General features: G+C 39.0%; 1 protein-coding gene across 7 annotated transcripts in view; it reads left to right on the top strand.

The window, feature by feature from the left end:
* Stxbp5 (syntaxin binding protein 5) overlaps window positions 1-16,897 on the top strand; it is a 129,027-nt gene that overhangs the window by 64,681 nt on the left and 47,449 nt on the right. For all 7 annotated transcript variants that reach the window (XM_050161584.1, XM_050161586.1, XM_050161587.1 and 4 more), the window contains exons 9-11: window positions 1,595-1,673; window positions 13,192-13,346; window positions 14,372-14,444. In XM_050161584.1, coding sequence (XP_050017541.1) covers window positions 1,595-1,673; window positions 13,192-13,346; window positions 14,372-14,444 — 307 coding nt within the window. The remainder of the gene's footprint in view (window positions 1-1,594; window positions 1,674-13,191; window positions 13,347-14,371; window positions 14,445-16,897) is intronic.

A 16,897-nucleotide genomic window follows, 5' to 3' on the forward strand; every position in this document is an offset into this window, starting at 1 on the left:
GGAACTCACCAAGGCCAGCTGGCCTGGGTCTGAAAAAGCCTGGGTCAAAACTGGTCTCGCTGAACATAGCGGACAAGGAGGACTACTGAGACCTCAAGAACAATGGCAACGGGTTTTTGATTCTACTGGACCTATTGGTTTCGTGGGAGCCTAGGCAGTTTCGTGGATGCTCACCTTACTAGACCTAGATGGAGGTGGGTGGTCCTTGGACTTCTCACAGGGCAGAGAACCCTGATTGCTTTTTGGGCTGACGAGGGAGGGGGACTTAATTGGGGGAGAGGGAGGGAAAGGGGAGGCGGCGGTGGGGAAGAGACAGAAATCTTTAATAAATAAATAAATAAATAAATAAATAAATAAATAAATAAATAAATAAAAAGAAATCTAGTATTTTACATCCACAGCACATCTTAACTTGGACTGACCACACACATATTAGGTACCCAGTAGTTGCATGCAATCTGTGGCAGTCACACTGGACATTGCTCTTGAAGCAGGATGTACGTGTGGTATAACTGTTTGAGTTCAATTTACTTGTATTTTGATTTTCAGTGTTTTGACAAGGCAAATTCACTTTACAGAGTTCAAAGAACTGGCCTGTGCTTTTACTTAAGTAAACTTACAAATGAATAAGAATAAAAGGCTGGATGCTAAAATACAATATTAGCAATTTCAAAAGACAGTTGAGCAAGAAAAGGAGATAAAACATTCTCTCTCTTCCTCTTCCCCTCCTCCCCCCTTTTTTTCTCTTTCTCTCATGCTGAACAAAGACAAAAGAAGAAGCACACATGGAGTACAGAATGTGGTAGGGACTCGGGCACAAAGCTCAAGTTGTAAGAGGACCTAGAGTGTGCTGGGATGGGAGTTCCTAGGGGTCCTCAAGACTGTCTCCAATTTCTTTTTATTTCCATTGAATTGTCAGGAGAAATGTAATGTCACAGAGAGTACTAATCTTTCTCTTTTAAAAAAGGGAGGGTAGATGTGTTCTTTTTCTGTTTCTGTCACGAACCTCTAAAATTAGATAATGAATAGCAATATTTTTAAATGAAAAATATTTATTGCAATAAGTTGGTTTATAATCATTTTTCTTTAGAAGAAATGTCAATGAATGTATTAACAATTTTATTTTGCAGACCATGGTACTTTGGTGAAAATGTGATAGAGATTTACTATTTTTCAAATTGTGCTATTTTAAAATGTTTATTCACTAGGCGAGTTGAAACTCTATATTACTTATCTAGTAGCCACAGTTAGCATCTTGGAAGACTACCATGTTCTCTTGCTAGGATTTAATCACATAAACATTAGGTTATTCAATTTGTTTGCCTTTTTGACAGTATTTCACATCATTTCAAGTAATTTGATTTCATGACTATAAAATGTCTTATTTCATTCTAAATATTTCTTTCAAAATTATTTTAAAACATTTATTGATGGGTTTCATTATATTTCATTTTTATCTTATCAGCTACTCATATATGAAGTTAGCAGTTATTTTGTCTAAAAGGGTATTTTAATATATTTGTTTTCCCTTTGTAAATTATCAGTGTAAGAGCTTAGAGTAATGTAGAATGTAATGCAGGACAATATATTTTAGGAAAACAGCTAAAGGATGGGAAGAAACCAGAGCCATGCAAGCCTATCCTCAAGGTGGAGTTCAAAACGACTAGATCTGGGTAAGCGTCCTTCTGTGCACGTTCACTGTTGCAGATGATGCAGAGAGCCCTGGAAGCTGCAGAGTGAATGTTGAAGCCCGACATTAGACTACCCTGTCTTAATTTCTATGCTTTCATAATTTAATAAAACACATAATTAGGAAAATTACCTGGGGCTCTTCTGGTTTTAGCAGTTGATTTCTACCTCTTGTAAAGTAAATTATTTCATCCCAGAAATAATTAATCTATTCTGTTGGTACTTGGAAACAGTGATGTTTATTTGCTAGTGTGAACAGTGTTGAAAAGGTGATGAAAGGAACTAATTAAGATTTAATCTACCCTACATGTGTTAACTAAAAGTCATATATTCAGAAATCAAATTTCATAATATTTGAGTTGTAGAAATGAATGCAACTTATACTTTAAAAAGATTATTAATTATATTACAATGCTGGTGTTCATATGAAATAGTTATACAAATTAGACAGTTTGCACAATCTAAATGTCTTAATTTTATGTATCAAAAGCTCTACTGAATGTGTACACCTAATATACATAGAAAATTTTTTTAAAGTGTTTCTATGAAAATTCTGTATCTCTTTAATTTTCAAAGGAAGAGATAAAATAAAATAATTTCTTTGTTTATAAATTTTTATTCTAGTTATTATTATTTGTGTTTAATAAAGAGTGGGAATCTACATAGTATAGTACAGGGTTCTCAAATTGAATCAGAAAACTGTGCATTGAGGTCCAGACGTCAGTTTTAATTCAATTTGCAGAAAATTCTGATGCTGCTGGCCCATTTACATATTCTAGGTTATGAACAAGGTGTGAGAACTGCCCTCTGTCCCTTTCAACCTGGCCTCCTGACTCAGCTTTGCTCTGTCTTCCTGGGAGAAAAGGCCCTGACTTTTTTTTGGAAAAGAAGAAAAGATTGCTCTTATTTATTTTTTCATCATTCCTACCTTCCTGTGAGATCTAGTAGGAGTGCATTGCTAGAACTGATGTAGAAACAGATAATAAGTTGAATGAATTCCAAGAGGCAGAACATTGTTTATTTGACCTTGGTCCTCACCGTATAATCTTTGGTACAGTTATCTGATTTCTTTTTGCTGGGATGTTCTTGTTTTTACATACACATACCATAGGTGACTGATGAGTTTAGTGAGCTGCCCATGTATACACATGCACCTTTTTCCTAGGAAACCTTCAGTTCATCAGCATTTGTCACATTTGTCCTGTTACAAAAGATTAAGCTAGGAAAAAAAAAAAGGAATAGCAATAGCAACAGTAACAGAAGATAAACAAAGGAAACAGACAAAAGTCTGGATTTACATGCATCATACAGTGAGTTCTTTAAATGTTGCAAGCCAAGGAGCAAGCCCAGGCCACTGTCCTCTGTTTCAGCACCTGCTCGTTCTCATGACAATGCCGCTGCTTCAGTCCCCTTACTCAAGATGGCAGCGCTGCCTTCTTGTCACAGATTTGAAAGGAAAAATTTAAAATACGTAGGCAGTTATTTAAATTATCTAATACGAGCAGTAGGATAGCATTTTAACTGTCTCCTTAAATTTCTTCCCCCCCCCCCCGGATAGGAAATTGAATAAATTAAGGAAGTTTTTATTTTGCTGTGCTCCACAACTTTTGTCTTAGATTCGCTAGTGTAAGAACCCACCCCTGCCCGCCTAGAGCATCATTTGGTGCAGTTTCATTTCCTGTTGGCAAACTCTGAGGCTTTCGGGGGAGCTGTCATCGCACATGCAGGGGTCCTGGTCATGGTCCTCTCTTCACCTAGAAGTCTCTCTAGGGGTGAGGACCCTTCTCCGTTCCCTCTATCTCAGCATGTTTCTCTTTTTAGAATAATGGCCTCCTTGGCTGGCTTAGGGTCTCCAGAAATATGCTCTTGAGAGATGCAGTTTTCCATTCTAGGACTTACAGGTGCCATTAGTAACAAAGTTACTTATTGAATGCTTGGATCCTCTTCAAGTATTAAACGTCATTGAAGCATGAGGCATGAAACACAGCTCTGTCAGTTTAAAGCCCCTCCTATCCTACAGCCCTGTGTTAGGACCTTATGCATACTAAGTAAGTTCTCTGTTGCTGAGATGCATCCCAAGCCTCTGTCTGTTTGTCCAGATCCTAGCATAGTGTTGCTGAATGTGAAGAGTTAGGGTACAAATACGAATAGGTATGGGTGATACAGGTAGGTATATATATAAAGTATAGCTATATATGGACGCTTGATATTGCTATGAAATCTAGAAAGCATGGATTCTTCTTTTGATGCAATGAAGTTAGTGATAGTACAGATTAAGAAATAATTTAATTAGTAGTTTATTTAAATATGGCACTATTCATTAAGCAGTCGATTCTTATTAAAAGCAAGAGCAAGGGCCTAGAAAGATAGCTGAGCAGTTTAGAGCACCTACAGCTCTTCCAGATAGGACTTTGGTTTGGTACCCAGCTCTCATGTGTATTAAGTGCTGGTTCATAATGTCCAGAGGCTCTGACACCATCTTTTGGCCTGCACACAGACATAGGTACATACACACAAGTTTCCCCTCCTTTTTAATCTTTAAAAATTCAGGAGTCAAATGCTAATGAGACCCGCTGAAGTTATTTCTTTGAAAAAGAGAGGTGGAGAGTTCTGTGGTGAATACATATCCATCATCAGCACGGGGGTGTGGGGTGTATATAAAAAGACCGCTTAGGTATGCATCCTGCCTCCGCTGCTCTCATTGCTCAATTGGGGTACCAGTTAGCTGTCTGTGCCTGTTTCATTACCTTTAAAGTGGGACCCTTAATAAAGACCACCTCATATAACTGTCAGCAAAAAATGTTAGAATGTTCTAGCATGTTCTTCACTTAACCCTGTCTTATACCTCACTTAATACTGTCTCCAAGTAATATTTAATACTTCTGACAAACATCCAGAATGCAGTTTTTCATTTTGTCCAAAGTAGATTAACAAGTGGCAAGCCCGAGTGATTTTGTCACTCAGGAACTAATAGTTGTCCTTAAGTTAATAATCACCTCAGCTGAGAAACACTGATTTCCTGCAGTGATTAAAAAGTATTTTTAAACATCAGTTAATGGTGATCCCCGTATGGGCTGTGAAAGTAATTGTGTTGGTTGTGACCATCAGTTTTTAATTGGTAAAGGAGAATAGGAAGTAACAGAGTGTGTGCCTTTAGCGGTCGGCGTTAATTCCTAATACTCTGGTTCACATCATACATTTATATACTGAATCACAAAGAAAATTGCCCTTCTTAGAATGGGTCATGGTAAGAAAAAGACAGGAAGCCTCTGAATTAGTATAAGTAATGGAAGCCTTGAACTGACACTTTTTTCAAATCCAGTACTCTGCTCACTAATTTGGAAGCTTTATGCTTGCAGTGTGACTTCTCCTGGAGTCACATCCGACTGCTTGCTGCTTTTGTTAAGTCTTCGTTTTATGAGGGGAGTCTGTTACTTTATTTTCTGATATATGGATAGATTGATTGCTGTTTTTAACATCAGAATATTTCATATACTAGCTATATAATATATGCCCAAGTTTGGGTCTTTCCCCAGGCCTCCCTCTAGCAATTTCAAGAGCTGCATTTTCCATGTCCCTCACATATGCACACTTTAAAACTTACCTCTTTATCTGTTTGTTTTTTTACTGTTAAAATTGATATCAGACATTAACTCTTAATTTACAAACCACCATTTTTAATCCCTTTGGAAAATTTATTGGTTAAAGCTTTACCAAAATGGACACTTATTAAACTATGGAGGTACATTTAACCAGTACTAAAATGGATCAGATGTTGTTGGAGTTTAGAAAAAGGAACACGTACAGAAAGAATGACTCCCTGTCAGCTTGGAGCCCTTTGAATCCAGTTCCCAAACACTGGTTTTGCACGAGACACTAACTTCAAGGTACAAAGGAGAAGTCGGATCATTGAAATAAGAAAAAGGAGGAGGAGGAGGAGGAGGAGGAGGAGGAGGAGGAGGAGGAGGAGGAGGAGGAGAGGGAACAGGAAGGGGTCAAGAAATAGCACTAGCAGGCCATTCAAACCTCATCAGTTTAAGGCTCAGCCATTTAAAGCACTGGCACTAACTTTGATGAACTGAGTTCAGTTCCCATGCCCCACGTGGTAGAAGGAGAAAGCTAACTCCCACCAGTTGTTCTCTGACTTCCCGTGCATGCCATGGCATATATGCTCAAACACATACATGAGTAGATGCACACACAAAATAGATAAATAAAAATTTTTTTTAGATTTATTTATTTATTTATTGTGAATACAATATTCTGCCTGCATGTGTACCTGCACCCCTGAAGAGGGCACCAGATCTCATTGTAGATGGTTGTGAGCCACCATGTGGTTGCTGGGAACTGAACTCAGGACCTCTGGAAGAAGAGTCAGTCCTCTTAAGCGCTGAGCCATCTCTCCAGCCCCCGATAAATAAAATTTTAATAAAATATTGAAAACCCATGTCATTCCATCAAAAGTGAGCATTTGAATTGAGTAGATAATTCTCAGAAGAAGAAACATAAATAACCAATATTTACTGAAAAAATATTCACCATTTCTACTCATCAGAGAAATATAATTCAGACTGTTTTGAGGCTCCATCTTGCCCCAGTCAGAATGGCTATTACTAAGATATTTATAACAACAGATATTGACAGGGATGTGGGAAAGGGTCCCTTGTATGCTTAATGTGGATGTAGTCTTATACAACTAGAATATAAAGTGGAAATCAGTACCAAATACTCAACTATATACCACTTTGGGATATATATCCAAAGAATGATAAATCAATATACCATAGAGATAACTTGCACTAGGTATATACTTATGCTCCTATAACTTGGACAATAGAGACAGGAAAATCACTGCAGATTTGAGGCTATCTATTTCTACATACTGAGTTTCTGGCTGGATGGACTACACAGTGAATCCCTGTCTCCTGGCAAGACATAGCCATTGGAGTCATGAACACACAGCCTGTGCATGCCTGTATGTCTGCATAAGAGTAAACCTGTCTATAGTTAAGCATGTATGGAGGAAGAGTAAAGGGGGCCTCCGTGTCTCATCACTAAACTGTTTATTACTGATAGAAACAGGGAGGTAAGTCGTTGCCTTCTGCTGTGTAACACGAGTTGCCCCACTAGGGCTCAATCCAGTGCTCACACAGATGGCTAAACTAAATGAGTCACAAGATGGGAACAAAAGCCATGCATCTAGGAAAGGGACTTTGACAGATAGGAGAGAGGAGGGAACCAGGCTGTGGTAGTGCATGCCTTTAATCTCAGCCCTCTGGAGGCAGAGACAGGTGTATCTCTGACTTTGAGACCAGCATGGTTTCCAGAGCAAGTTCTAGGACAGACTCCAAAGATATAGAGAAACCCTGTCTCGGGAAACCAAAAAAAAAAAAAAAAAAACATGGAGGAAGAGTATTCAGAATATAATAGTGTGTGTGTGACTGTCAGAGAACAAAATTACACCTGTGTTTATCACTAGAACTCACAATAGTTACATTATGGAACGTGCCTAGAGGTTCATCAACAGATGAGTGAAGATGTGGAATTTATATATAACAGAATTATATTTGCCCATAAAGAATTATGCCAATGTCAGGAGAATGGATGGAACTGGAGATTCTCATGGTAAATTAAAATACAAATAATGAAGAAAAGAAAGGGCTATTGAAACTGCAAAGTATAAAAATGAAGATTTCGAAAAAGAGTCAGAGAGAAGCAGAAGTACAGACATAGAGAAGACATTCTTTCCTAAACACCATGGAGATTTTTGTGTGGTGTGTCTCTCCAACAAAACAAATACTTCACACATTACACTGGCTACTTGTTGCTTTGACAGACTATCTGATGGAAACAGCGTCAGGAAGAGGGGCTTATCTTGGCTGACATCAGGAGGCTTTGCAGTCCATTATGCCAGGGAGCCTGACCTTGAGGGCAGCTCTGCCTGAGGCAGTAGGGCCATAAAATAGTGGTCACATCTTCTGCACCAGCAGGAAGCAGAGCCATCAGTGGTTATGCTTTGCCCAGGCGGTGCTGTTTCCCACTCCAGAACCAGCACCTATAGAAGGGTGCCAGCCACAGGCAAGGTGAGCTTCCTGTCCCAGTTAAGCCTCACTGCAAACACTCTTCCAGCTGCACCCAGAGGTCTATCTTAAGATGTTATCACCCAGAGATGATTTTAAGTCCTTTCAAGTTGACAACCAAGCTCAACAGGCACAAGTTTGCCCTTGTTGGTTTTCAGACCAAAGATACCGCTTTGAAACCATGATCTCCCACCGCTGTTCATTTCTATGTAACACACGTTTGGTTTGTTGGAAAATCTGCAAAGTGTTAATAGTTCCAACGTTGTTCAAAAATCTATATTCAGTGTCTGCTAGGACTCAGAAAATTCTCTCAAGTACCTGTCTTAAACAAAACCACACCTCAGTATTTACAGTCTACACTAATACAGAGTAAATGTCACATCTGAAAGGAAGAATGGATGTGACCACAGTCACTTATCAAAGCCATAGCTCATATTTATTCACAAATCTATTTACTATTGTCACATGTAAACATAACTTTTTTGATGCAAACTATCAGGGCGTTTCCGCCAGATCATCCAGGTTAAATATTAATAATTTGCACTACAGATTGTTTTGTTCTCTCTGAAGTAAAATCATGCTTTCCATTTGCAATCAAGTACTGATGATTTCAAAGATTAGTAATGCATGCGATTAGTAATGTGGACAATGGCAGAATTGACAATGTGGCATTTCATGTCTGATTAATGAATGATAAGGTTAGGAGTACCATGGTGGGCCTATCCTCTAGTGTTTCCACTGAAGCCCACGAGGACATCTTGTAGTTCTGCTGTAGTGACATCAGGTACCTGAACTGTGGTAGCATAGCAAATAGCTCTGCTTTACATTGTGTGCATACTTAAAATTATCTTTAGTAGCTTATAATTAAATAAAGTTTATCAGTAACAGTTTATAGTTTAAGCTGATAATTTGATGATTGCTTATTTACTTTTATTTTTAATTACTTTTAATAGTTTATCATTTAAGTAAACTATTCTTAAATGTTTATTCAGTAGTAGCTAGATGATTAATCCCAGCAGGCTGTCTGAAATCAGAGCAAGTTGGAACCACAGTGAAGGAATTGGCAGGATCAGAGAGCAGGGGAAAGGCGTAGAGACACCGACAGTGAGAAGCAGGAGATTATAGGCAGTCAGTGCGTGTGTTCTTCTTTAGTGTGTTTTAAGGCAAAGAGTCATGTACTGCTTGACTTTAATTACTCGAGTTTCTGCAGCTTTAGTGTGAGTGTTGGTCTTGGCTTTTAGGATGAGGCATGTGGAGGCTCACTGGAGGCTTCTGTGTCATGTGCCTTCTCCACTCTGGTGTATGAATCCAAGGAGTCATGCCTCAGGCCAGTAATGAGAGCACTGGGGTTACTGTCAAAGTAAGGTTATCCTTTAGTCATTGTCAAAATGCCTTTCACAAAACCATTTTAAATTTATATGTGTATTTGTGACCTAAGGCAGGATCTCTAATATCAGAGATTACAGAAGGAAAATAGATAAACTCTGGCAATTAAGGCAGAAAGAAGTGTGAGGAAGGTTCTTAGGAACATGCTGGAGAAGACTGCCTGTTGTATGGATAAATAAAAGAAAGGCTTCTGGGGCAGTAGAAATATTGGCTGAGCTGTTTTAAAACAGGATTTGACCAAATAAAGTGAGCAACCTTCCAAATATTATATAAAGGCCACAGCCCAAGGAATTGTGACTTGGAAAGGTGGTGGCTAATTCCATAGACACCAGCAGAGCACACAGTGTTTGCAGGATCAGAACCCTGCATCCTGTTACCATGAACACCTTGACTGTTGTTATGGCCCTTTGTTTTTTCAGACTAAACTGTCTCCTGATCTTTGCAATTTCCCTATTTGTTTTTCTTTTCTTTGTGTGTGCGTGGTTCACCTGGATGTGTGTTAAGTGAGCCTGTGCACACAGTCTCCTGGAACTGAAGTTACAGCTGGTTTTAAGTTGCCATGTGGGTGTTAGCAACTGAACCGAAGTCCTTTGGAAGGGCAGCCAGTGTCCTTAACTTCTGAGGTCTCCCCAGTCTTCATTGGTCATTTTTAATAGACAGTGTGTACTTCCTTCTCCCCACCAAACTAACTACTCTGAACAGCTGGTCTCTTTTCATTCTGGCCTCATCTCATCTGTCACCACCTTAGTGGCTTGGCCGGACAGCTTCAGCCAGCCCATCTCTCCACTCCATTGATTTCTTCAGGATGGGAACTATGTGGCTAGACTGGATGTGAGAACACTTGTTTATCCCCCAAAACACAAATACTCAAAAATATTTGAGTCAGTGAACAGATGTTCTCATGGAACTGCAGTAGGTGAGTCTTTGTGGACACCTGAAGTTGGTTCATTTGGTGAGGACGGCTTCTGTCTGGAACACAACTTACCCTAAAGCTACCTCAAGGCTGGGTTGGAGAGGTTCATAAAATGAAGAAAGCATGTGCACCAAATGATGGGCTTAGCTTCTTAAACAAATAGAAGACTTGCAAAGGGACATAGGGAGCTTCTAAATTAGGGTCTGGTTGACATCTAATGCCATTTGGAGACTGAGCTAACATTGTTCTGAAAGTCATAGAATAAAATTATGTCACCTCTAGGACTCCACATGACATCAGAAAGCCTAGCTTTTTCATTTAAGAAAGATCAAATCTTCTTCACCTCCATAATTCATATGTTACCTATAAATAATCTAGCTCATTAGACCTGCCTCAAATGCCAGGTACAACTTTGAAATTTTACAGATTTTGGTATGTAGAGTTAAATCCTTGAAACTTGTTGTTATATTTAACTAATTTATCCTGGTAAAGTGTTAATATTTTCTCTTAAGCTTAGGGTATAATGAACTTACTGTGAGTTTCATCGTAGCCACACTGCAAATAGAGAAACAGCATGTGACATGTATTGCTGTTAGGTTTAGCAAGCATACAGGGAAATAGAAAATGACTGAGTGGTGAGTCAGTCGGCATTCCCTTCAACTGGTGTTTTTTTTTTTTTTTTTTTTTTTAATTCACACCATTCTTTTCCTTTTGCCTTCAGGAAAGAAATAGATCTTGCAAAGCCACAAAACAAAAAAAGTCACTTGTCTAATGAGGATAGTCCCAACTAATTGCCACAGTGTTATTTAAGGCTGTGAACTGATCACATAGCTCATTGGACTAAGGGTAGCTGTAGACGTGATGTAGCTCAGCTGTCCTCTGCTCATAGCGCCGGTGCTGATGTCATTGTTTGTTTGGTTTTTGAAATTGGTTGCATGTAAATAAATACTTACCTAACAGCCTTGAATAATACTTATAAAACCACCCAGCAATCCCACTCTGGAGACATTTAAGGAATAGTTATTAACCAGTGAACTTTTTAAATATTTTCGATTTAGTTGTAAGTTATAGGAGAGGCAGAGTAGCAGTGAGATAAATAAAGATAAATTTGATTTTATTCATTTTATGTGATAGGAAGTACAAAAAAACTAAATAGCATCTGCTTACCACGATTATAACTATACAGTGATTAGGGTTTGAAACAATGGCTGTGGGAGCGTGGTTTCACTCAAGATAAATCTTTGAAATTTGAGTTTTGGAATTTTTCCAGAAAAATAATATTATCTAAATCATATTAATGATAAATATAAATAATAGTTTAAAATGGTCATGAAGCATAGACTTTGTTTATTAATTCATTTGAAGGACAGTATAATATTTTTTCTAGTGTCGTGGACACTGTTCAAGACACTGTTGTAGATAGAGCAACATAGTTAAAAAGGCTTCATGGAAGCTATATTTTGATGGAACAGACCATGAGCAAAATAAATTCATTTTAAATCATAAGAACTATAGGAAAATAAAGCAACAGGAAGGTAGGATACATGCGGGTATATTTTTACAATATTATTGTACATAGGAACATAAACACACAAACATACACATATATTTTTATTCCCCCACATTTTCTATACTTTAAATAGGTACATAAGTAAGAAAAAATTCAATATTTGCCCCAATACTTATATTTATTTATAAGGTATCTAACTAACTGCTTATCTAACTAACTAAATCTCAGTATAATTTATTCTTGTTTACTATAAAATAATTTAATTTTTTTTATTTTTTATAATTTTTGTATGTATTTTGGTGCATGCCCCAAAAGGGAAATATCACAGTGGACAATCATAATGATTTGCTGACTGACATCAATAATTATAATGGGTAGCTCTTAGGGTTCTGTGGACAGGAACTTCTTGATTATAGAATTATATGCGGGTTAGGTTTGTCTTTGTGTCATGGATGTGGAATCCAGCATGCAGAGGTAAATGCTGGTGCTTGAGCTCCAGACCTGGCCCTGTTGCCATTACGTGCCGTTACATGCTGCGTATGGTAAATGTGAAGACTTAGAAATCCCACACATGTGAAGAAAGTAGGATTCAACCATGAAAAAGAAATATTCCAGCCTTAATGTAAACGTTTTTCTTTAAAACTAAAGCATTGTCAATGAGGGGCTGGAGATCCCGATGAGCGTGCTCTTTAGAGAGCACAGGTTTGGTTCCCATCATCCACATCAGGAAGCTCACAACTGCCTGTCACTCCAGCTCCAGGGAATATGGCATTCTATTCTGGCCTCCTCAGAGACCTGCACTCATGCGTACTTTCCCACAGATACGCCTTTCATTGAATGTATAAATGAAGAGATTTTTAAAAAGCACGTAGATGATTTTGAATGTTTTGCCTGCCACATATTATAACTTCATACAAACAAATGTCAAGTTAAGGCAAAGATAAAGAATTATACCCATATTGTGATATATGAAAAGATATATAGGTGCAGCTTTTAAAATATAGGTCTAGGTTCCAGACTCTAGATCAATCATTTAGTTTTTATCATGACCAATATGGGGAGTGAGGATAGATGTCCCATGTTGTGGTTCTGGGAACATAAGTACTAAAAAGGCAAGCCGCAGCCCTCGCAGCTGTGCTAGGAAACATTAAGGCCTATAGGAAAATTTTTGAGTGACTCTTTTCCCAGTTGTTGAGTGGTTTGTAGCTAGTCCAATTCTTGATGTATCCTTGAAAGGGCGGTGTGTTATGTACCGCAGCTATCTGAAGCCATAAAACTTTCTGGGGAGCATTTGTTGAGAAGCCTTATTAGGACTAAGGAAGGAACTGCACAGAAGTTTAGAGAAAACTTTATGGCAACTGTCCATAGGAAACAAAATAAGAACCAGGAGGAGGTCAAGGAGTCATGTGGATCATGCTCACTTTTATTATAGTTTAATCTTCAGCAAACTAGGTTTGAGCTTAATCACATTAAAAATTCCACATAGAACTCTTCCATTACGTGCTATATAAATTTTTAGATGATAATGTCACTATTGAATAACTGGATGATACAGCAGAAAAGGTAGTGTCCACTCTAACATCTGTGATCCATGGTATTGTTTCTGTTTCCAGGGAACCTTTCATTATTTTGTCGGGGGGCTTGTCATATGACACTGTGGGAAGAAGGCCTTGCTTAACAGTGATGCACGGAAAAAGCACGGCTGTGCTGGAAATGGACTATTCAATTGTTGACTTTCTCACTCTCTGTGAAACACCATACCCAAACGGTAAGACTCACTCTTCATAAATATTAATATTCAAAAAAGACATATGCTGCCTTAAGTAGTTTCCACATACTAATATCCTAATGCTTTAAGGGAAGATTTCCTTCTGTCATAACATGGCCGATTCTATTTAATCTCTTTTTTTCTATACACTTTATCTCATCTGTATTGTGCATTAATATTAAATACCTTCCTAAAGTAGACACTGCCCCTATTAAGTATTTTCAATTTTGTGGCACAGTAGTGCGTCCTATTAGCTATATTTCTCCAGAGAAATGGAGACGATATAGGTTTGTGTGTGTATATGAAGGACTTGGTTGGGGGTGAATAACAGTCTAAAAATTCCAGGGTGAGTTCAAGTCATGGTTCGGGAACTTGGGGAGGAATTGTGGGTTTAAATCTCACCCAGGAGTATGTCTTTGAAGGAAAGCTGTCTTTGCCTTTAAGGCCTTCACCTGATAGGTTTAGGCCAGCCAGCCCAGCCATTCAGAGAAAACACTTTCTTCAGTTTACTAGATCAAATGTTAGTCATTTCTAAAAGGTTCCTCCATGACAGCATCTAGACTAGCACCAAAGCATAGACAACGCAGAGAATGAACTCAAATGTGTATCTTTTCATTTCATTTGAATAAAGATGTAATGAATATATTTTATAGTAACTAAGAGATACATATTAACATTTGAAAAAGATAACAGAACTCTATCAGTTTATCTGAGAGTCCATAATGGAATTGGTTAGGATTAAATTGTGGTTTTGATGTCTTTGCCACATTCCTGAAATAAGTAATGTCACAGAAGTTTCTTTGATGTTCTTGTCTTACTCATATGTGCAAGAATTTTGAATGGATTATTTTGTAAATGTATCTCATCCAAGACATATAAATTGTATGAACTATCCTGGGCTCATCAGAATGCTAAACACTCAGAAATTGGAATAAGGAAAAGAAGCCAGAAATGCCCATTATCTGCGACTGCCTTCTTGTGTCTGTAAAGCAACCAATTGGTCATTCATTACTCTCATATTTTAGATTTTCAAGAACCATATGCTGTGGTTGTTCTTCTGGAAAAGGATTTAGTACTGATAGACCTTGCACAAAATGGGTAAGAACACTGGGTGAGCAATTCTATTACTATGTGTGCATCAGTCATGTTGGTTTAGAGAGCCTTGTTTCCTTGGTGTCCTGCATTCCCTCGGGCTCTTTAACACTTTCTGCCTCTTCTTCCCTGGAGTTTCCTGAGACATGAGGGGAGGAACTTGGTGGAAACAACCCATTTAGGGCTAGGTGAGGTCTCTCATTTTCTGCATAGTGTCTGCCTGTGGGTCTCTGTGTTTCTTCCCACCTGCTGCAGGAGGAAGCTTCTCTGATGATGGCTAAGCAAGACACTCTTCTATGAATACATAAGAATATCACTAAGAATAATTTTATTGCTACTTTTTTATTACTAGCATTATTTGATTTTACACTAGGTCCTTGGGCTATGTGGTCTCAATACCGAGTATGAGTTCCACTTTATGCAGTGGTCCTTCAGTTCAATTAGATGCTGATTGGTTATTCCCAACCCATTTGCCACCACTGCCCTTGTGTGGTTCACAGGCAGGACTGATTGTAGACCAGAGGGCTTGTGGCTGGTTGCTGTTTATGGTTTCCCTTTGGTAGCCTGCAGAGTACCTTCCCATACCAAAGGCCTTAGCACAGAGAGGTGAGGGCTCTGTGTAGACACCAGTTCAGCTTCTCCATGGGTCAATGACTCTGTGATGGGGAGGGTGATACTTAACTCAAAGTTTCTAGAATTTCTTACATTTCAGCTTCATGCTAAAGCCATACACAACAAGCCTGTCCAAAATGGGCCATCTCAGTGTCTCTCTAATGAACAAATCAGTCTGTTGTGATGTCTGGTGCAGGTCCCTGTCAGCTTAGCTGTGACTTACACCATGATCCTTATTACTCTAAGTTAAACCTTTGTTTGCTATTCTTGTTTTACCTTCTCTGCCTGCTGATATAAAAAGAACGTGGTGGTGTTTCTCACCTGCTCTCTTCCTGTCTCCCCATAGTGGCCTTAATTTATGGGATAACAACTTATATATTTTTGAGACAGAGTTTCTCTGTGTAACTTTGGAGCCTGTCCTGGAACTCGCTCTGCAGACCAGGCTGGCCTTGACTCACTGACATCCACCTGCCTCCCTAGTAGTGGGATTGAAGATTTGTGTGTACCACCACTGACTGGCCAGCTGCTTGATTTTTTTTCTTTATTTTTTAAAAATTTTTTATTTAATTTTTTTTTCATTTTACATACCAACCATAGTTCCCCTTCCTTCCCCTCCTCCCACTGCTGTCCCCCACCTTCCTCTAACACAACCCCTCATCCACTCCTCAGAAAGGATAAGGCCTCCCATGGGGAGTCTACAAAGTCTAGCATATCAAGTTGACACAAGACCAAAATCCTTCCCCCTGTATCTAGGCTGAGCAAGGTATCTCTTCTTAGGTAATGAAGTCCAAAAAGCCAGGTCATGCACCAGGGATAAATCCTGGTCCCACTGCCAATGGCCCCACAGACTGCCCAAGCAACAGAACTGTCACCCACATTCAGAGGGCTTAATTAGGTCCTAGGCAGGATCCCCAGCTGTCAGTGCAGAGTCAGTGAGCACTGCTAACTCAGGTCAGCTGTCTCTATGTGTTTCCCCATCATGATCTTCACCCTTTGTTCATATAATCCCTCCTCCCTCTCTTTGACTGGATTCAGCCCAGTGCTTAGCTGTGGATCTCTGCATTTGCTTCCATCAGTTACTGGATGAAGGTTCTATGATGACAATTAGGGTGGTCATCAATATGATTACAGGGGAAGGCCAGTTCAGGTACCCTCTCTTTATTGCTTGGAGTCTTAGCTGGGGTCATCCTTGTGGATTCCTGGGAGTTTCTCTAGCACCAGGTTTCTCCCTCACCCTATAGTGGCTCCCTCTATCAAGAGATCTCTTTTCCTTGCTCTCCCTCTGTTCCTCCCCCAACTCAACCGCCTCCGCAGTATCCTCTACTCCCATCCCCCACCCAGTGTGCTCAATTTAATCAGGAGATGTTACCTATTTTTCCTCCTAGGGACATCCATGCATGTCTCTCTTAGTGTCCTTCTTGTTACCTACCTACTCAGGAGTTATGGTTTGTAGCCTGGTTATCTTTTTCTTTACATCTAATATCCACTTATGAATGAGTACATACCATATTTGTCTTTCTGGGTCTGGGGTACCTCACTCAGGATGGATTTGCCTGAAAATTTCTAGATGCCATTGTTTTTTACTGCTGTGTAGTACTCCATTGTATAAATGTACAGTATTTTCTTTATCCATTCTTCAGGTGAAGGGTATCTAGGTTGTTTCTAGGTTCTGGCTATTATGAATAATGCAACAGCTTGATGGTTAACATACCTTATGTTTCATATCTTCCCCTACACAGTTTCTGGCAGCTGGGACTCTTTACTTGTTTCACTGTCATTAAAATCCACACAGTTTTCACCATGTGCGTTATGACTTTCCTAAATTACAGACATGCCTGTCTGATCTG

Source organism: Alexandromys fortis, unplaced genomic scaffold (assembly GCF_014885135.2).
Source record: "Alexandromys fortis isolate MF-2015 unplaced genomic scaffold, M_Fortis_MF-2015_v1.1 scaffold_134, whole genome shotgun sequence".
NCBI classification, from domain to species: domain Eukaryota; kingdom Metazoa; phylum Chordata; class Mammalia; order Rodentia; family Cricetidae; genus Alexandromys; species Alexandromys fortis.